Source organism: Hordeum vulgare, chromosome 3H (genome assembly GCF_904849725.1).
Source record: "Hordeum vulgare subsp. vulgare chromosome 3H, MorexV3_pseudomolecules_assembly, whole genome shotgun sequence".
Lineage (NCBI taxonomy): Eukaryota > Viridiplantae > Streptophyta > Magnoliopsida > Poales > Poaceae > Hordeum > Hordeum vulgare.
Genome location: NC_058520.1, coordinates 609,162,538 through 609,184,957, shown reverse-complemented (window position 1 = coordinate 609,184,957; position 22,420 = coordinate 609,162,538). Strand labels below are relative to the sequence as shown.

Below are 22,420 nucleotides of genomic sequence, written 5' to 3'. Positions count from 1 at the left end.
CAAGCTTGAGCCGAAGAAGAAACCCAAGGTGGTGGCTAGGGTTTGTCGCCGACAAGGGAGCAGCGGGTGGCTAGATGAGCACGACTTCTAAAAGAGGATGAGGTAGACCCCCCCCCCCCTCCCCCCCTCTCTCTCTCTCTTTTGAATTAGAAATGGACACCCGGGGTCGTTGGCGCGTCGTTGGCGCGTGGGTTGGCAATGGACAGTCCTCATTAATAAAGATCGTCCACACGGCTGCGCCAACGCATTTCGGCCCTAAATTTAGGCCTGAAATGGATCCGTATGGACGGAGAGCGGACGCGTTTTGAAATTGGATCAGCATGTTGGGCCTTCATTTTGTTCTTATAGACGAGAAAATGACCACACTTATGCATTATTTACAGAGTCACACATGAGAACTAGTGGCACTGAGCTAGCTTTGTTCAACCCTAAATTTCGATACCGATCGTGGTGTTTATGACAACTACTACTACGTCTCAGGATCAGGTCATAGCAGAGAAAATGGATGGAGACGCGCTTAAATTTCGACACTGCTGGTCAAGCTATCGACGCCCCGCAGCCCTAGGGAGCTGAGCTTGATTATCACAGGATTGTGCAGCATGAGTTCGTTCTCTTGGCCTGCTTGTAGAACATCTGCAGAGCAACAACGGGCAACAATCAGCACAGCATCATAATCATAAACAAACCAGTAAAGTACTACTGCAAAGAGGAACTGTCCTACCCGCAGTATTATAGCTAAAGGTGTGCATAATGTATTAATGTTACAGGTTTACTTGCATGGATCTATCGATTAGCATATCACTCAATAACCCAATGAGAACATAAATCCCTACCTGTGAAGCGGCGCTTAGATCAGAACTCTTCTCTACTAGGCTATCCAGTCGTTCGCCTCTTTGCAACACACTGTCGATGGTCTTGTGCTGCAAACACACAAATTATGGATAAACAGATGTGCAGAAAAATAGCGGGAAACATAATAACACCCAGCTATAAAAATATCATGCGTCCATAGATGGTCAGATTCTTGCACAAAAAAGAGAAAACACCTGGATTCTTTATTCGCAGCGACATTATCCAAAGTGTCATGCATTAAAAATGAGTTCCTATGGGTTCAACTATGGATTGTTTGTTTAAGCAAGTGCTGTGAGAATAGCTAGTAAATCCACAGGATGCACATTTGATATGGCGAAAGTTACTTTGAACAGCCAGGACGAGCAGGGCTTCAAAATCTGTCCTGATAAAGAAATCCAACCTATGTGTCACACATGACATAGGTACTCGTGTCCAACTGTTCACGTAAATCAAATTCAGCAATACGCCTAGCTTGTTAATATGTACGATACATATATGCACATGCTCGCTCCTGGTGCAGTGGGAACGAGTCTGAACTGAACACAAAAACAAATAACGCAGTCTTTGCTGGACAGTGAACACAACTGAACAATATAACCGTTTGCGCACATCCATAAATAATATATTCACAAAATAGGTGACGAGTTTCAAGAAGAATATAATTAGGTTCATAGGGATATAGCATACGTACAAGAATAATCTTGGTTTCATCTAAGTCTCTCTGGATCTTCAGCAGCTTGTCGGCCTCAGCAGGATCCTACAGCAAAAATAATCAGAAGGCAAAAGGATCAATTACAGACAAAACAAGCTTCGTCTAAGCAGTAAAACTATGCTTTGAGGTAAGTATTTTTAATTTGCAGAAATACCCAGAAAATAAGAGGCCAAAAAAGAGGCAAAAACTATACATGGACCTTGTCTGAACCCACTCCATCGACAAAGCTACTGACTATACAGTTTAAAATAGATGATGTTTCAGGCTTTTTTTGGTAAGTTGATTTTGGTTGCATGAACATGATGATTGTTTATCGGTAGTGCTTATTGGCATTGATGTTAGATTAAAGATTGTGCAATTATTAGGCGCAACTCACGTCAATAATCGAAGCACAAACTCTTTATACTATATGTATGGACTATATGGCCAAAATGACATGTAATTTTGTTCAGAACATGAGCTCCCAATGAACAACTACCCTACAGGAAAGCCCAACCGGAAGGGTAAGATTTGACTATATATTTGGAAGAGATAATGTTGTATCGGACACACACAATTCCTTATTCATTAATTGTAAGTGGATATGATGGTATCCCTTTTATAGGGGCAGACTTGACCAACCCATAAGAGACAATCTCAAAAGTTCAGGAATATTTATCTCTCATACATGGAATACGTGCAAAAGGAAATAACCCAACTAGCAAGGAAACCGAGAGAATGGCGTTTAGTTTTAAAAAAAATCAAAATTTGAAAATTTTGGTTTATAAAAATCTAAAAATAATTGTACAACTAAACAAGGATGTGAGCCGCGTGTGTGTAAAATTTCAGGTTGAAATACTTTGAAACACGACCTGTAAAAAAAAGACAAATTCATGGTCTGAAAAGTTGAATAGTATCATGTGTTAAAAAGTGTCCGATTTGCCTTTTTTGCACAGCCCTCATTTCAACGTATTTAGTCCTGAAAATTTACACACTTGTGCATTACACCTTCATCTATCTATGTAATTTTTTTCAGAATTTTTTGAAATGAAAGAATACGAATTTTCATGAAATCTGAATTTTGCATTTGTAGGCCTCCATGGAGTTCAGCCTCCAAAAACAATTTCCGGGAAACCGATTGCTATTATCTCTAGTTTCCAGCTACCGCTGCACCAGTGGCAGGCTCCATATGAACAGCAAGCGGGACACTATAACGTCATCAGACCACAAATTTGTACAGGAGGCAGTATAATGGTTATGAATGTCAGGCAAAGTGTTAAGTTCACAAAAATGGGTGTGCAAATAATTTATATGATTTGGTTGTTCTATAAGTTGCAGTATGTTTAAGCATCACATTCACCTAGATGCAAGAAGCTACTATCGTCAAAGCTGGAGAGTTCACTGAACAGAAGCTGATTATGAACTAAGAATTGCAAGGTACTCATTCAGCTGACAGAAATATGCATTTACCGCTTCAAGAGCTACAACCGAAAGAGCTAGCTACTTACTCGAGCAGTGATATGAACAACATTAGAGGATCAAATCGCGTTTGAACAAATTTGTATCGGAAGTAAAATGATTATAAATGAAAAGCTCATGAGATTGGGCCCGCAAAAAATGCACTCCCTCGGTCCCATAATAAGTGTCGCTGACTGAGGGAGTATATGATTTGCTTGCTTCCGTCAGTTGCAATACATTTCACGGTGCCTAGATGCAGAGCCTACTAGTATTGTAATTAACATTCATTGCCAAATAGGAAATGATTATGAACTAAGGATTCCAAGGCACCTGCCCAGCTAACAGAGATGTGCACTTTATATATTGGAAAGCTACAACTGACAGAGAGCTACTTCATCAAACAGCGACATAAAAACATTGGAGATGATCAAATGAGTGGACCTGGTATTTTGTCAAGGCGTCATCGAGATATTGCCAATGCTGGGTGGCGTCGTCTTTGGCTGTCCTCCACGACTCTCCGAAACTCTTGAGGTAGTCCTCGAGAACCTGCGAGGCCCCAAAGGAATAACCTATGTGAGTGAGGACACTAATCATTCGTGGACACAACAATCAGATTCACCATTACAAGAAAACAATGGGGGAAAAGCAGCCATTTTGGCTCGCACCTTGCCGAGGAGGGAGAAGGCGCTCCGGACGGGGTAGTGGTCGTCGGTGAAGGCGACGGCGCAGAGGCCGCCCTGGTTGTAGCAATGCACCTTGTACTCTGCAGGCCGCCGGAGGGGCGGAGGGCGTCAGATTAGATCAGATCAGGCCAGAACAGATCGCTCGGCCGGAGGGTGGAGGGTGCGGCGGATGGGGGGAACGGTCACCTTGGTGCTGGACGGTCTGGCGGGTGCCGGCGCGGGTGCGAAGCGCGACGGTGCGGGCGACGAAGACGATGAACTCGCGCGCGGCGGGCCGCTGGAAGAAGCCGAAGCGGGTCACGTCCGACGCGTTCGCCAGCACCGCCGCCTGCTGCTGCGGCTCCCCGCCGCCGCCGCCCCCTCCTCCCGCCGACAAAGACGACGAGGAGGAGGAGGAGGCGTCCCCCGGGGACCGGAGCACCAGCAGGGCCGTGATCTTCATCGGGGCGGGCGGGATGGGATGCCAGGGGAAGGGGGGTGCGAGGGAAGGCAGAACAAACCAAACCACCGTCGCCGGCGTGCCGCGTCGGCGAATGCGATGCGATTTGAGGGGCAGGAAGGAGAGTGGGTGCGACGGCCGGTGTGTCCCGTGTTTTATTTCTTGCTTTTATTTATTCTCCTCTGGTTTGCCAGGTGTGTGTGATCCATTGCCTTTGTTCTTTAAAACTTTGAAAAACGTTTCACGTCTACACGCCCGCCGAAGCGTTCCGCCGTCGTTAGAGGGAGTACAATAGTATATAGTATAGCCAAGTCATTGGTTCTGTTTGAATTCAAGGGTTAGAGTTAGAATGGGTTAGATTTGAGTCATCTAATCCTTAAAGATCTAAACAGATGGGTTAGAGTTGGTTAGATGCATCTAACTCACCCAAAAACTCTAACCCATTCAAGATGTGCTTTTTTGAGTTAGAGTAGGTGGGGTCCAAAAAAAGAGAGAGGTTCAAAGTAGCTTAATGATTGAGAAAGAGCATTTATTGTCAATCTAACCCTCCCATCCAAACACCTTTAGAGTTAAAGTTAGTTCAGGTTAGTTCAAGGGTTAAAATCTAACTCTAACTCTAACCAGGTTAGAGTATCCAAACAGGGCCATTGTCATGTCATCTATAGCCCATCTTATAGCCAACATATACAATAGTTCATTGCAAAAGTGTACTACTTCTTTATTATATCTCGCGAGCCGTCAGATCTGTTGCATCGAGCGACAGAACAACTTCTTCACTTTTGCAACTTAGGTTGAGTTGCAGTTTTTCTGCAATTACGGTTTTGTTGTAGATTTTTTTACAACAAAGATCTTACTGTAATTTCTTTTTGCAACTGAAGTTTCATTGCAGATTTTTTTTTACAATTGAGATTATGCTGCAGAAGCGTTGCGTTGTTGTACTATCTAATTTTAAGGATTAAGATCCTACAACAGAGCTGTTGTTGCAATGAGAAATTGCAACAACATGGTAGTTGTAAAAACTTTTCATGTAATCATGAGGCACGTGGTGTGTAAAGAAGAGGGCGGATGCTAGTGTGCGATCCATCGGATGATTTATAACGTTTCCCTTATTATATGATCCACCTTTCATACTCACAAAATACCTAGGAGCACGTGCTAGAGCTGGCTCTTAGCTAAGAGCCCGCTTACCTTTTCTCTCCTCTTCTCTTTCCTCTAACTAAACAAAAATATATTAATTTATTCCTTACAGCCAGCTAACTCCGCTCTATTGTACTTGCTCTTATGGCTCGCTCCGTCAGATCGCCGCCTCTTTCAGATCCTCTGCTCGCGTCCAGTTTTTTTCCTTTTCTTCTCTGCTTCTTCCTCTCGTCTCCGTCGAATCCATTTCGTTTCCGTCAGATCCATGATAGACGGAAAAGCTACATCCGACTACACGGAAGCTGCAACCGGCAGACGGAGGAGCTGCAAACAGAAAGACGACGATGGGTGGGTGATCCCATGACCGACATATGAGGTTGCTGCACGAGGACCTACAGAGATGGTGTCACGAATGCTACACCCACGTACCACAAAAGTTACAAGCATCCAAAAAAACTACAACCGTTGATCAAAAAAGCTACAACCACGTCCGTCAGAGTTGCAACCAAAGTTCGCCGGAGCTGTAGTCGGAGTTGCAATCATGATGAAAAAATATTGCAACCATTATACTAACAAATATTACATGGTTATGGTAGCTAAGGCATACAAACACGAAAACATATAGTGGGTGATTCCATCATGTGACGCGGAATATATTGGTTCTTGTTAGGGGTCATGGTTGGATGACTACTTGTTGGGATGGTATTTCATCAAGGATTATGCGGAGAATGGCATCATCAGGATGGACTATGTATGTTGCCACCGGAAATCGGCTACCTCTTGGTTATATGAAGTTCTGGAACTTAGAAGAAGAAGGATTGACATGGTGGTTGTCAACAAAGACAACAAGGTTAGGGAGTGGGAAAATGTTTGTTGTGTAAGGGGATCTGTAGCCGATCCCCTATCCTATGTTTTTTCAAATTTTAACTCCTTCGATTTTGAGAAGTTGTATAGTGGCTTGACCTAACCGAACCCCCATATTTAACTCCTCAAACAAAGTAGAGCCAACATGTAAGTCACTCTTACTTTTTTTCTATTTTTTTCCTCTTTCATTTTTTCCTTCTTTCTCCTTCCAGGCAGCCAAAATTTCGCTGGAACATTCCCTTTAGAGCAACTTCCAACGCAAACGCTTAGAGCGGGGGAGGTTAGCGAGGCGAACTCAAGAGCAGCGGATCCCTTTGTGCACCGTCGGCGTCGCTGCTGGTTCCCTCTCCCTTCGCCAGTCGCTCTGGAGGCGGGAGGGAGGCGGAATCTTGGAGCTGTGCATCCGGTGTGTTCTCGGTATGGTTAGGGTTGAAGTAGTCGTGGCCGAGGCCATCGCGGCGGTGGCGCATCTGAATAAGTTTCTCCAGGCTCCGTTCGCAGTCAGACGGGGCTCTAGCCTTCGTCTAGGAGCCAACAGATTTGAGGATCCCCGGATCTCATTGAGGTCGTAGGCTATGGTGTCTAGAGGTCGACCGGCACTGGCCGGTTTGGACTTCGGATGAGTGGTGGTTGTGTGGAGACCAAGATTCCTCTTCCTTGTCGGTACAACTTTTTGTTGTGTTTATTCTTCCTTCTTTGTGCTGCTGGTGGAGGGATGCCCTGCTTTTCCCGGGCAGTTGGCCCGGCCGCGGTGCCAGAACTGGATCCTAGTTCTCTTCAATCTGGAAGGGGCACATGTAGCCGTACTCAAATCCACATATGGTGAAGGCTGGTGCACGCATGTTGGATGCACATGTGTGTCCTTGTCTTTTTTACGCCGGAGCGAAGAAGTGGGGGAGGAGCATGGAGATGATTATGCCATGGTTGAAGATGATAACTTGCTTGGGTCTGGATGCACATTACTGTGTTGCAGGGGTCTCCTTGCAAGCTCCATGGATAATGACACAGAGCTCGAGGTCTTCATATTTTGCTGGTTGTTTTAGGCTGCCCTTTGTTATTCTGGTTGTTTATGCGTGTGTTAGGGTGTGTTTGTTCGGGTTAAGAACTTTGTATTATGGTGTAGTTTAAATACAAGCATACTTTTAGAAAAAAGAGCATGATATACTTGGGCGGAGCGAACGACAATGTCTCCTTCAGAATGTTCTGTTGCTGGTAGTCGTCGAGCGTCTATGGTCCTAAACGGCATCAATCGGGTCGATTCGTCCAAAAAACTCAATCAATTTTGGCATCTGATGTTCGTGATGAGACATGAGAAAAGTGGTAGACATACACTATTACACTGGCCTCCCAATAAAAATGGAGCAGCCCCCATGTCACTCTCACGGGCGACACGGGGGAGACCCAGCCGTCGGCCACCGCAAGGCCCATCCCTCCATTCCCCCTCACCGTCGCCAGAGGAGGCGACAGGGCTAATCTTATGCCGCGAACGGCAAGGGCGAGGCAAGCTCTCTCTTGCGTCGTGGCGTTTTCCCCTCACATTCAAGGCTGATGTGGTGGCCGTCCATGGCGTTAGTGGTTGTCCATGGAGCTCTGGCGGCGCGTGGCCTCCATGGCGCGGCAGTGCGCCGTTGGCTACCGGTGAGGCCCTCTTCCCTGTGACAGGCGCCCTCGCGTTGAGGTGCACGTGCCTATTGATCCCTTTGATCTGACCTGAGGTGACATGGCGGCGTGGGGGCTGTGGGCTCGGACTGAACTAAGGGGGCGGTCCTATGGTTTCTCAAGTGATAAGACGAGGATCTTCCTGACGCCTGTCCTTCTTGATTCAGTCGGAGTGTCGGGTTCCGGAAGGCTCCGCTGGTGACCTCCCATGGGCGTGTTATGCCTAGAGATTTCTGGACCGGGTGGGATTCTGTCATGCCAACTGGTTCTTCGTTAAGGAGAGCGATACGAAGCTTTGCTATGTGTTGCCATCATGGAATATATTTAGTTCCATGTTGAAGTCAGTGACGGAGAATGTCATGGAAGCCGAGATCGGAGGACTAGTAATGGTGACTGAAGCCTTTGTGGCGATGAGGAACTTGCTTGGAGTTTTGGATTTTGTAGCAACGGTATGTCATTAGGGGTGACAACATAGGTGCAGTTTAAAGTCTTACCTTTGAGGGTGAAAATCTTAGGTCTGGCCTTAATTGGTTGTGCGTGACAATGTTAAAGGCATTGTTTTGAGAGCGGGGACTTCTTCAGGATGAAAACCCAAGATCTACGATCGGGTGACGACGACGCTTATATAATGTTTCCTTGTTTAAGACGTCGCTTTTGAAGAACTTGGACTTTAGGTGTTGTCTTGGTGGTGGTTGTACTGCTGCTGCAAAGAGTGTAACTCTGTAACGAGGCTTTTTTTTACTTTTTTTATTTGAATGTGTGCATTCGTAATGTTATTAGGGTATTGCGTTACTGCAAAGGCTGGATGTAATATTTTTACGATATTAATATATTTCTTTTATCGTAAAATGAGTAATGAGAAAACTCGGGGAGATGGATACTAAACCGCATCAACATGTCGTGATAGTGCATGCTCTGCAGTGGGGATCTCGTATGTGGATCGCCGTACCCACACTGGCCGGTGTGCAAGCTAGCTAGCGGGACGGATGCCACCACCGGCACCACTTCTGCATAACTGCATTGGCTTTGCACGAAGACGTGATGCGGAGGGAAGGCCGGTTACATACACTTGTATTCCATCTGTTCCAAAATAGCTTTCTCAATTTTATACTAATTCTAATAGAAAGTACATTGTTTCTGCTGTCGATGCCTCGGCGAGCACTTGTTAGAGTCAGGGGAGGACCAAGACGGTGATGAGGGGAGCAAGAGCAGCAGCGGCGAGGGCGGGTGGGCACAACCGCTCATTAGGAGGTTCACGCAACCAGGCAAAGGCGAGCAAGTGGCGGACTACGATGAGCCTGTAGAGAGTAGTTGACAAAAATAAACTACAACATGAAGGGTTATGGTCTCATTGAACTACCACATCTAAAAATGTGACCAACAATTACTACATTTTTCTAATTTTATCACTTGTAGAAAATGACAGTTTGGACGATTTAAACATGTTGCAGGACCCACATGTCAAGGGTCACATGGCGACAAAGTAAACTCTGTTTATCTTAACCGTTATTATAGGTGAGGCCCACACATGAGCATCAATATTCCTCCTCCTCCTCCTCTCTTTGGCAGTTTCATGAGGAACACCACTTTTTTATCAGTAATATATAACCAGGTTTATTATAAGCAGGCGCACACAAGATGTTTGAAGAAATGCCAGAGAGAGCAGGAGGAAGAAGAAGATTGATGTTGACATGTGTGCCTCAACTGTAATAACGGTCAACTTAACGTTCAAGATAAACATAGTTGACTTTTTCGCCACATCAGCCTTGTCGTGTGGGCCCGTGTGTCAAAACGTGTTTAAATCATCTAAAGTGATCATTTTCTAAAATTGATACTCCCTATGTAAACAAAGTAGTGATCTAAATGTTCTTGTATTTTTATATGGAGGGAGTAGTTTTTAGTGACAAAATTAGAAAATTTAGATAATTTTTGGTTATTTTTTTGAATTTGGTAGTTCAATGGGACGGTAACCCGAATCTGATAGTCTTTTGCCAATTACTCGCCTGCAGACCAACCCCGTTGTCGCACTTATCTAGGAGACCGACCAAATTCGTCGCCGTCGGCGAGAGTGGACGGAGGTATGGGGGTTGTGCGGCTCTTTTCTTGGTCACCAGGTTGGTGGACGGTTGATGGCGTAGATTCCGACAGGCGATGACAGCGGATGGGAGGAGGTGGAGGCATCACACACATACGAGGAGAAGCAATTTTGTTCCTTGGAATTGCTCGCGCTCGTGTAAAATAAGGAAGTGAGATGCTTGTGTTTTTGCATAATAAGTCCCCAAAATTTTAATGAGTTGGCCGTTTGCAAGTATGCCTTGATAGCGGTTTCAAAAAGAAAAAGGAAAAGAGATGTTTGCAAGTGTTCCCTATGGAAGGGAAGTTAACGGACCAGACAACCGATAACTTACATACAACACAATGATAACTTTTTACTCATGGGACAAAAGTTTTTGAAACATATCCTTGTAACTTTTATGTAAATAGCTTGGTCATTTATGCACCACGGACGTCATTACTTACGTTCAACCACCATGGTAACTTTGACTTCGAGGAAAAAAAGGTTGAAACACAACTCCTCCGTAACTTCCATGTAAATTTATGATAATTTATGCATCACATACCTAATATCTTATGCTTAAACACCATGGTAACTTTAATCCAATGATAATTTTTTGAAACATACACCGGTATTTTTTATGTTAAATTACTATATTGTCCGATGCTAAAGTTAACATGCTTCTAATGATATAGTCATTAACCGCTTCTCATATTGTAGTTACCACATTTATCATGATATACTTATCATGTTGCTCATGTCAGTTATCACGCTGGTCATGCCAAAGTTACCAAGCCAAAAAAACACTTCTATTATGGCAGAAATAAGAAAGGATTAAATAACATTGTTTATATACAATAGACAACAATTAAAGGTGCCTTAGTTGGTTATTGGCCTCAATAGTTATTGAATAGACTTGGGTTCATGTCCTCTTTGAAACATTTAAAATCAAAATACCGGTTAACCAACAAGATAGTTGTTGTATGGACACAAATGCATATCACGCATGCACTCATGTGGACTTAATTAGGAGACGTTGATATCCAAAAAATTATGTATGGTCAATATAATGTTGATACCGAAAAAATTATGTATAGTCAATATAAAACCACGATTGAAGTGAGGCAGGATATTCTAACTGAAAATAGAAAAAGAAAAGGAGTGCTGGTAGACGATGGTCCCTTTGATTGGATTTTATAAACAGACATTAGATAAGGAGCACCATCTCATATCCATTCTATTGCATTCTCCTACTTTTCCCTTCTCTCTTCGGTTTTTCATAAGGCCCTCCTCTGCTCCTACCCTACCTAGACTAACCCTATGAGCGGATGACATGCACCGGCACCACCACTGTGGTGGGTGGCAGCATGATTCGGTGAGTCTTGTACCCGAAGAAATAATTATTTTCTTCTTATGGGCAAACATACTCGTTTGATGTTTCAGTATATTTAGTCATCATCCTTCTAAAGTCCTTTTTTATTTCTTTCTAACTTAAAAATTCAATGTACAATTTTAAATATATCGGTATTCCACTACACAAAGAGTAACTGACAACATATATATTTTGAAAATCCCTATTATTAATGCTAAATATGATGACACAATGGTATTTGTAATACAACCTCAGAGATTACCACATAAAACATACTTTGAGTAAACGTATAGTCTCTTCCATCCATATTAATTGTCATTGATTTGGTATATAGTAGTACTAAATTAACAACAATTAATATGGATCAGATGCAGTACTGTGTTTGCAAATAATAACTGTTATGTTGTATTTGATGTGTAGATTCTTCTAAAAATTTCTTTCAATCGGTTGCCGCAAGGTCCAAGAAACATAATACTCCAAGCTGAACTAGATTAATTTGGGGAATTCAGAACAAAACAATAGTGTATATGTATGTCTTTTGTTCTATTTGAGAACTATAAGTATCTTTTTTATGGGGATTATGACAAATATCTTGGTTAAGACATCTAGTTTATCTTATCTGGACATGAGTTTCTAGAACGTATAACTGTCTATTGATACCCATGTTTTGCATCACAGCAGTAGCAAAAAGTGTTAATATTGTTTAATATTTGAGTTTTTTTAGCATATTTTACCAAAAGAATTATGTAATCATGCCAATCAGATTTTGAATGTACATTTGGTGTCGCATACATCCAAACTTTCTGAACTTACTGTTGTTTTACTAAGAAGACATGTGACACAGGACAAAGAAACAAAAATAATGGGTACAACTCATGTGTAAAAACTTGTATTGATAACCATCATTTCATTTGAGTGATAAAACTCTAGAGAAGAATCAAACAAAAGTTGGAGGTTGGTCGAGGAGGACAGTGTTGGAATTATGCCCTAGAGGCAATGATAAATATAGTTATTATTATAATTCATGTATCAAGATAATCGTTTATTATCCATGCTATAATTGTATTGAATGAAGACTCATTTACATGTGTGGATACATAGACAAAACACCGTCCCTAGCAAGCCTCTAGTTGGCTAGCCAGTTGATCAAAGATAGTCAGTGTCTTCTGATTATGAACAAGGTGTTGTTGCTTGATAACTGGATCACGTCATTAGGAGAATCACGTGATGGACCAGACCCAAACTAATAGACGTAGCATGTTGATCGTGTCATTTTGTTGCTACTGTTTTCTGCGTGTCAAGTATTTATTCCTACGACCATGAGATCATATAACTCACTGACACCGGAGGAATGCTTTATGTGTATCAAACTTCGCAACGTAACTGGGTGACTATAAAGATGCTCTACAGGTATCTCCGAAGGTGTTAGTTGAGTTAGTATGGATCAAGACTGGGATTTGTCACTCCGTGTGAACGGAGAGGTATCTCGGGGCCCACTCGGTAATACAACATCACACACAAGCCTTGCAAGCAATGTAACTTAGTGTAAGTTGCGGGATCTTGTATTACGGAACGAGTAAAGAGACTTTCCGGTAAACGAGATTGAAATAGGTATACGGATACTGACGATCGAATCTCGGGCAAGTAACATACCGAAGGACAAAGGGAATGACGTATGGGATTATATGAATCCTTGGCACTGAGGTTCAAACGATAAGATCTTCGTAGAATATGTAGGATCCAATATGGGCATCCAGGTCCCGCTATTGTATATTGACCGAGGAGTCTCTCGGGTCATGTCTACATAGTTCTCGAACCCGCAGGGTCTGCACACTTAAGGTTCGACGTTGTTTTATGCGTATTTGAGTTATATGGTTGGTTACCGAGTGTTGTTCGGAGTCCCGGATGAGATCACGGACGTCACGAGGGTTTCCGGAATAGTCCGGAAACGAAGATTGATATATAGGATGACCTCATTTGATTATCGGAAGGTTTTCGGAGTTACCGGGAATGTACCGGGAATGACGAATGGGTTCCGGGAGTTCACCGGGGGGGCAACCCACCCCGGGGAAGCCCATAGGCCTTGAGGGTGGCACACCAGCCCTTAGTGGGCTGGTGGGACAGCCCAAAAGGGCTCTATGCGCCAAGAAGATGAAATCAAGAGAAAAGAAAAAAAAAGGAGGAGGTGGGAAGGAAGGGGGACTCCCTCCCACCAAACCAAGTCCAACTCGGTTTGGGGGGGGGGGAGTCCTCCCCCCTTGGACTCGGCCGACCCCCTTGGGGCTCCTTGAGCCCCAAGGCAAGGTCCCCTCCCTCCCACCTATATATACGGAGGTTTTAGGGCTGATTTGAGACGACTTTTCCACGGCAGCCCGACCACATACCTCCATGGTTTTTCCTCTAGATCGCGTTTCTGCGGAGCTCGGGCGGAGCCCTGCTGAGACAAGGTCATCACCAACCTCCGGAACGCCGTCACGCTGCCGGAGAACTCTTCTACCTCTCCGTCTCTCTTGCTGGATCAAGAAGGCCGAGATCATCGTCGAGCTGTACGTGTGCTGAACGCGGAGGTGCCGTCCGTTCGGTACTAGATCGTGGGACTGATCGCGGGATTGTTCGCGGGGCGGATCGAGGGACATGAGGAAGTTCCACTACATCAACCGCGTTCACTAACGCTTCTGCTGTACGATCTACAAGGGTACGTAGATCACTCATCCCCTCTCGTAGATGGACATCACCATGATAGGTCTTCGTGCGCGTAGGAAATTTTTTGTTTCCCATGCGACGTTCCCCAACAGTGGCATCATGAGCTAGGTTCATGCGTAGATGTCTTCTCGAGTAGAACACAAAAGTTTTTGTGGGCGGTGATGTGCGTTTTGCTGCCCTCCTTAGTCTTTTCTTGATTCCGCGATATTGTTGGATTGAAGCGGCTTGGACCGACATTACTCGTACGCTTACGAGAGACTGGTTTCATCGTTACGAGTAACTCCGTTGCTCAAAGATGACTGGCAAGTGTCGATTTCTCCAACTTTAGTTGAATAGGATTTGACCGAGGAGGTCCTTGGATGAGGTTAAATAGCAACTCATATATCTCCGTTGTGGTGTTTGCGTAATTAAGATGCGATCCTACTAGATACCCAAGGTCACCACGTAAAACATGCAACAATAAAATTAGAGGACGTCTAACTTGTTTTTGCAGGGTATGCTTGTGATGTCATATGGCCAATGATGTGATGTGATATATTGGATGTATGAGATGATCATGTTGTAATAGAAATATCGACTTGCACGTCGATGGTACGGCAACCGGCAGGAGTCATAGGGTTGTCTTTATACTAACGTGTGTGCTTGCAGATGCGTTTACTATTTTTTGCTAGGATGTAGCTTTAGTAGTAATAGCATGAGTAGCACGACAACCCCGATGCAACACGTTGATGGAGATCATGGTGTGGCGCCGGTGACAAAAAGATCATGCCGGTGATTTGGTGATGGAGATCAAGAAGCACGTGATGATGGCCATATCATGTCACTTATGAATTGCATGTGATGTTAATCCTTTTATGCACCTTATTTTGCTTAGAACGATGGTAGCATTATGAGGTGATCTCTCACTAAAATTAAAAGACGAAATTGTGTTCTCCCCGACTGTGCACCGTTGCTTCAGTTCGTCGTTTCGAGACACCACGTGATGATCAGGTGTGATAGACTCAACGTTCACATACAACGGGTGCAAAACAGTTGCGCACGCGAAACACTCGGGTTAAGCTTGACGAGCCTAGCATGTGCAGACATGGCCTCGGAACACATGAGACCGAAAGGTCGATCATGAATCATATAGATGATATGATTAGCATAGGGATGCTTACCACTGAAACTATACTCAACTCACGTGATGATCGGACTTGAGCTAGTGTAAGTGGATCATGAACCACTCAAATGACTAGAGAGATGTACTTTTTGAGTGGGAGTTTAGCAAATAATTTGATTAAGTTAAACTCTAATTATCTTGAACATAGTCTAAGTCCACTTTGAATATATTTGTGTTGTAGATCATGGCTCACGCGACAGTCATCCTGAATTTTAATACGTTCCTAGAGAAAGCTAAGTTGAAAGATGATGGAAGCAACTTTGTAGACTGAGCTCGTAATCTTAAGCTAATCTTACAAGCTGGGAAGAAGGATTATGTCCTTAATGCTGCGCTAGGAGATGAACCACCCGCTACGGCTGATCAGGATGTTAAGAACGCTTGGTTAGCACGTAAGGAGGACTACTCAATAGTTCAATGTGCAGTCTTGTATGGCTTAGAACCGGGACTTCAACGTCGCTTTGAGCGTCATGGAGCATTTGAGATGTTCCAGGAGTTGAAGTTTATCTTTCAGAAGAACGCCCGGATCGAGAGGTATGAGACATCCGATAAATTCTATGCTTGCAAGATGGAGGAAAACTCGTCTGTCAGTGAACATGTGCTCAAAATGTCTGGGTACTCAAACCGTCTAGCTGAGCTGGGGATTGAACTCCCGCAAGAAGCTATCACTAACAGAATCCTTCAATCACTACCGCCAAACTATAAAGGCTTTGTGTTGAACTACAACATGCAAGGGATGAACAAGTCTCCCGGCGAGTTGTTTGCGATGCTGAAAGTCGCAGAGTCAGAACTCCGTAAAGAGCATCAAGTGTTGATGGTGAATAAGACCACTAGTTTCAAGAGAAACGGCAAAGGCAAGAAGGGCAATTCAAAGAAGAGCGGCAAGCCTGTTGCCAATCCGACGAAGAAACCCAAAGCTGGACCTAAGCCTGAAACGGAGTGTTACTATTGCAAGGGTATGGGTCACTGGAAGCGCAATTGCCCCAAGTATCTGGCAGATAAGAAGGCGGGCAAAGAAAAATCAGGTATATTTGATATACATGTTATTGATGTGTACTTAACCGGCTCTCGTAGTAGTGCCTGGGTATTCGATACCGGTTCTGTTACTCATATTTGCAACTCGAAACAGGAACTGCGGAATAGGCGAAGGCTGGCGAAAGATGAAGTGACGATGTGCGTAGGAAATGGTTCCAAGGTTGATGCAATCGCCGTTGGCACAGTGTCACTTCAGTTACCGTCAGGATTAGTGATGAACTTAAATCATTGTTATTTAGTGCCTGCGTTGAGCATGAACATTATATCTGGATCTTGTTTATTGCGAGACGGTTACTCTTTTAAGTCAGAGAATAATGGTTGTTCTATTTCTATGAGTAACATCTTTTATGGTCATGCACCGAATGTAAGAGGATTGTTCATATTGAATCTTGATAACAATACGCATATACATAACATTGAGACCAAAAGAGTTAGAGTTAACAATGATAGCGCCATATTTTTGTGGCACTGCCGCTTAGGTCATATTGGTGTAAAGCGCATGAAGAAACTCCATGCTAATGGACTTTTGGAGTCACTTGACTTTGATTCACTTGACACGTGCGAACCATGCCTCATGGGCAAGATGACTAAGACTCCGTTCTCAGGAACAATGGAGCGTGCAAGTGACTTGTTGGAAATCATACATACCGATGTGTGTGGTCCGATAAGCGTGGAGGCACGCGGCGGGTATCGTTATTTTCTCACCTTCACTGACGATTTAAGTAGATATGGTTATGTCTACTTGATGAAGCACAAGTCTGAAACATTTGAAATGTTCAAGCAATTTCAGAGTGAAGTGGAAAATCATCGTAACAAGAAGATCAAGTTCCTACGGTCTGATCGTGGGGGTGAATATCTGAGTTTCGAGTTTGCTACTCACTTAAGACAATGTGGAATTGTTTCACAGTTAACACCGCCTGGAACACCACAGTAATGGTGTGTCCGAACGTCGTAATCGTACTCTATTAGAGATGGTGCGATCTATGATGTCTCTTACTGATTTGCCGTTATCATTTTGGGGCTATGCATTAGAAACAGCTGCATTCACTTTAAATAGGGCACCATCAAAATCCGTTGAGACGACACCATACGAACTATGGTATGGCAAAAGGCCAAAGTTGTCGTTTCTTAAAGTTTGGGGATGTGATGCTTATGTCAAAAAGCTTCAGCCTGAAAAGCTGGAACCCAAAGCGGAAAAGTGCGTCTTCATAGGTTACCCAAAAGAGACAATTGGGTACACCTTCTATCTCAAATCCGAGGGCAAAGTGTTTGTTGCTAAAAACGGAGTTTTTCTTGAGAAGGAGTTTCTCTCGAGAGAATTGAGTGGGAGGAAGATAGAACTTGACGAGGTTGTCGAACCTCTCATCCCTCTGGATGGTGGCGCAGGGCAAGGGGAAACCTCTGTCATTGCGACGCCGGTTGAGGAGGAAGTTAATGATGATGATCATGAAACTCCAGTTCAAGTTTCTGTCGAACCACGCAGGCGACGAGATCACGTGCTGCTCCAGAGTGGTACGGTAATCCCGTCTTATCAATCATGTTGTTAGACAACAATGAACCTGCGAATTATGAAGAAGCAATGGTGGGCCCAGATTCCAACAAATGGCTGGAAGCCATGAAGTCCGAGATAGGATCCATGTATGAGAACAAAGTGTGGACTTTGAAGGTACTGCCTGAGGGCCGCAAGGCCATTCAGAACAAATGGATCTTTAAGAGGAAGACGGACGATGACGGTAATGTGACCGTTTATAAAGCTCGACTTTTGGCAAAGGGTTTTTCACAAGTTCAAGGAGTTGACTACGATGAGACTTTCTCACCCGTAGCGATGCTTAAGTCCATCAGAATCATGTTAGCAATAGCTGCATTTTTCGATTATGAAATCTGGCAGATGGATGTCAAAACGGCGTTCCTTAACGGTTTCCTTAAGGAAGAATTGTATATGATACAACCCGAAGGTTTTGTCGATCCTAAGAATGCTAACAAGGTGTGCAAGCTCCAGCGATCCATTTATGGACTGGTGCAAGCATCTCGGAGTTGGAACAAACGCTTTGATGAGGTGATCAAAGCATTTGGGTTTATACAAGTGGTTGGAGATCTTGTATTTACAAGAAAGTGAGTGGGAGCTCTGTGGCGTTTCTAATATTATATGTGGATGACATATTACTGATTGGAAACAACGTAGAGTTTTTAGAGAGCATAAAGGATTACTTGAATAAAAGTTTTTCTATGAAGGACCTAGGAGAAGCTGCTTACATTCTAGGCATTAAGATCTATAGGGATAGATCAAAACGCCTGATAGGACTTTCACAAAGCACATACCTTGATAAAGTTTTGAAGAGGTTCAAAATGGAACAGTCCAAGAAAGGGTTCTTGCCAGTTACCTGAAAAGGACTAAGGAGATGTTTCTCGTGTATGGAGGTGACGAAGAGCTCGCCGTAAAAGGTTACGTCGATGCAAGCTTTGACACAGATTCGGACGACTCTAAGTCGCAAACCGAATACGTATTTATTCTTAATGGGGGTGCAGTAAGCTGGTGCAGTTCCAAGCAAAGCGTCGTAGCAGATTCTACATGTGAAGCGGAGTACATGGCTGCCTCGGAGGCGGCTAAGGAGGGTGTCTGGATGAAGCAGTTCATGACGGATCTTGGAGTGGTGCCAAGCGCACTGAATCCAATAACCTTGTTCTGTGACAACACTGGTGCCATTGCCTTAGCAAAGGAACCACAGTTTCACAAGAAAACCAGACACATCAAACGACGCTTCAACCTCATCCGCGACTACATCGAGGGAGAGGACATGAATATATGCAAAGTGCACACGTATCTGAATGTAGCAGACCCGCTGACTAAACCTCTTCCATGGCCAAAACATGATCGACACCAGAACTGTATGGGTGTTAGATACAATGTAATTCACATGGTGATGTGAGGGCTAGATTATTGACTCTAGTGCAAGTGGGAGACTGTTGGAATTATGCCCTAGAGGCAATGATAAATATAGTTATTATTATAATTCATGTATCAAGATAATCATTTATTATCCATGCTATAATTGTATTGAATGAAGACTCATTTACATGTGGGGATACATAGACAAAGCACCGTCCCTAGCAAGCCTCTAGTTGGCTAGCCAGTTGATCAAAGATAGTCAGTGTCTTCTGATTATGAACAAGGTGTTGTTGCTTGATAACTGGATCACATCATTAGGAGAATCACGTGATGGACCAGACCCAAACTAATAGACGTAGCATGTTGATCGTGTCATTTTGTTGCTACTGTTTTCTGCGTGTCAAGTATTTATTCCTATGACCATGAGATCATATAACTCACTGACACCGGAGGAATGCTTTATGTGTATCAAACTTCGCAACGTAACTGGGTGACTATAAAGATGCTCTACAGGTATCTCCGAAGGTGTTAGTTGAGTTAGTATGGATCAAGACTGGGATTTGTCATTCCGTGTGAACGGAGAGGTATCTCGGGGCCCACTCGGTAATACAACATCACACACAAGCCTTGCAAGCAATGTAACTTAGTGTAAGTTGCGGGATCTTGTATTACGAAACGAGTAAAGAGACTTGCCGGTAAACGAGATTGAAATAGGTATACGGATACTGACGATCGAATCTCGGGCAAGTAACATACCGAAGGACAAAGGGAATGACGTACGGGATTATATGAATCCTTGGCACTGAGGTTCAAACGATAAGATCTTCGTAGAATATGTAGGATCCAATATGGGCATCCAGGTCCCGCTATTGGATATTGACCGAGGAGTCTCTCGGGTCATGTCTACATAGTTCTCGAACCCGCAGGGTCTGCACGGTTCAACGTTGTATTATGCGTATTTGAGTTATATGGTTGGTTACCGAATGTTGTTCGGAGTCCCGGATGAGATCACGGACGTCACGAGGGTTTCCGGAATAGTCCGGAAACGAAGATTGATATATAGGATGACCTCATTTGATTACCGGAAGGTTTTCGGAGTTACCGGAAATGTACCGGGAATGACGAATGGGTTCCGGGAGTTCACCGGGGGGGGGGGGGCAACCCACCCCGGGGAAGCCCATAGGCCTTGAGGGTGGCACACCAGCCCTTAGTGGGCTGGTGGGACAGCCCAAAAGGGCTCTATGCACCAAGAAGATGAAATCATGAGAAAAAAAAGGAGGAGGTGGGAAGGAAGGGGGACTCCCTCCCACCAAACCAAGTCCAACTCGGTTTGGGGGGGGGGGGAGTCCTCCCCCCTTGGACTCGGCCGACCCCCTTGGGGCTCCTTGAGCCCCAAGGCAAGGTCCCCTCCCTCCCACCTATATATACAGAGGTTTTAGGGCTGATTTGAGACGACTTTTCCACGGCAGCCCGACCACATACCTCCACGGTTTTTCCTCTAGATCGCGTTTCTGCGGAGCTCGGGCGGAGCCCTGCTGAGACAAGGTCATCACCAACCTCCGGAGCGCCGTCACGCTGCCGGAGAACTCTTCTACCTCTCCGTCTCTCTTGCTGGATCAAGAAGGCCAAGATCATCGTTGAGCTGTACGTGTGCTGAACGCGGAGGTGCCGTCCGTTCGGTACTAGATCGTGGGACTGATCGCGGGATTGTTCGCGGGGCGGATCGAGGGACGTGAGGACGTTCCACTACATCAACCGCGTTCACTAACGCTTCTGCTGTACGATCTACAAGGGTACGTAGATCACTCATACCCTCTCGTAGATGGACATCACCATGATAGGTCTTCGTGCGCGTAGGAAAATCTTTGTTTCCCATGCGACGTTCCCCAACAGACAGCGCCCATAGCAACTTATTAAGAGGTGCACAATCGCCAGAGAGAGGCTCGGTCTCAAGTGAGGATGTACTCTCAATAGAAAGGCTTCCGACCCCAGCTCCCGCATGACAGCGCCCGGGCTATCATCATCGGCCGCCAATAGTCCTCCCCTGCACAACCTCTCGTCCCACTGCCACTCAAAGCCTTTGCGGCGCGGCGGTGGCTGATCTCCTTGGTCGAGGGCGGGGGAGCTGCCTGGCATCGTGGTGGCGTTGACAGTAAGCCTAGCAAAGGTCGATGTGTTAGTACCTACTCTAAAGATGGATCGGTCGAAAACGATGGTGACGGCCTCTACAGCTTGCGCATTCAGTGCCCGCTAAGAGTGTCTCAGACCAGTGTGTGCCCCAGGCCTGGCATTGCCGCTTGATTGGCGTCTCCAGCTTTACATTTTAAGCTTTGGTGTGAGGCATGAGTATAAGGTATGCAATCTAAACAATTAGGAAAATAACCGAATTTCCTTTTGTTTTTACCCTTTTCTGGTGTGTGTTTTTCAGGGTTTCCAATTGTTTTTCTAGTTTTTGCTCCCTGATTTTGTTTTCTTTTTTTAGTTTTCTTTTGTTCTTCTTGGGCATTTTTCATGTTTTTTCTTTTTGGGTAACACGGACTGTTACACTTTGGGCATTACTGCTAATGCACTTATGAACATTATTATACCATAAATATATAATTGCATAAAAATATGAGTAGTTTGAGAAATAAATAAAGAAGGAGACAATACAGAGTGTAGTACTTCAATGTCACCTTCAACCGTCTCTCAAAATAATTTCATTGTTGTGAACTTTGGTTTTCCGGCGGATGTCTAGGTTTAGAGATATCATCCATGTCTCTCAAAATAATTTCATTGTTGTGAACTTTGGTTTTCCGGCGGATGTCTAGGTTTATAGATATCATCCATGCAACTCTTTTTAGATAATACGATTCTTCATAAGAAAATACAATTGTGTCTTCTGTGATGTGTCTATCAACATCTAGCAGATGAGATGGAGTTTATCAAAACTCATACTAATAAATATTACATGGTTATGGTAGCTAAGGCATACAAACACGAAAACATATAGTGGGTGATTCCATCATGTGACACAAAATATATTGGTTCTTGTTAGGGGTCATGGTTGGATGACTACTTGTTGGGATGGCATTTCATCAGGGATTATGTGGAGAATGGCATCATCATAATGAACTATGTATGTTGCCACCGGAAATCGGCAGACAGACCTCTTGGTTATATGAAGTTCTTGAACTCAGAAGAAGAAGGATTGACGGTGGTTGTCAACCAAGACAACAAGGTTAGGGAGCGGGGAATTGTTTTTTGTGTAAGGGAATCTCTAGCCGATCCCCTGTCATTTACCTTTTCAAATGCTTTTACAAACTTTAACTCCTTAAATTTTGAAAAGTTGTATAGTGGTTGGACCTAACCGAACGCCTATATTTAACTCCTGAGACAAAGTAGAGCCTACATGTAAGTCATTCTTACTCTTTTTCTATTTTTTT

General features: G+C 44.1%; 1 protein-coding gene across 1 annotated transcript; it reads right to left on the bottom strand.

Moving 5' to 3' along the window:
- Positions 1–310: 310 nt before the first annotated feature.
- Positions 311–4,255, bottom strand: LOC123445622 (VAMP-like protein YKT61). The gene is made up of 6 exons (XM_045122630.1): positions 3,871–4,255; positions 3,667–3,764; positions 3,443–3,547; positions 1,544–1,609; positions 834–920; positions 311–633 (listed from the first exon to the last, which is right to left on the bottom strand). The coding sequence occupies exons 1-6, from the start codon at positions 4,124–4,126 to the stop codon at positions 583–585; spliced, it is 663 nt and encodes a 220-aa protein (XP_044978565.1). The 5' UTR covers positions 4,127–4,255; the 3' UTR covers positions 311–582.
- Between the last annotated feature and the right edge of the window lie 18,165 nt (positions 4,256–22,420).

Excerpts from the sequence above, each read along its gene's own strand:
- LOC123445622 (XM_045122630.1), bottom strand. The coding sequence starts at position 4,126 with ATGAAGATCACGGCCCTGCTGGTGCTCCGGTCCCCGGGGGACGCCTCC. Across the intron at positions 3,765-3,870 it reads CCAGACCGTCCAGCACCAAG|AGTACAAGGTGCATTGCTAC; the intron begins GTGACCGTTCCC and ends GGCGGCCTGCAG. Across the intron at positions 3,548-3,666 it reads CCTTCTCCCTCCTCGGCAAG|GTTCTCGAGGACTACCTCAA; the intron begins GTGCGAGCCAAA and ends GGGGCCTCGCAG.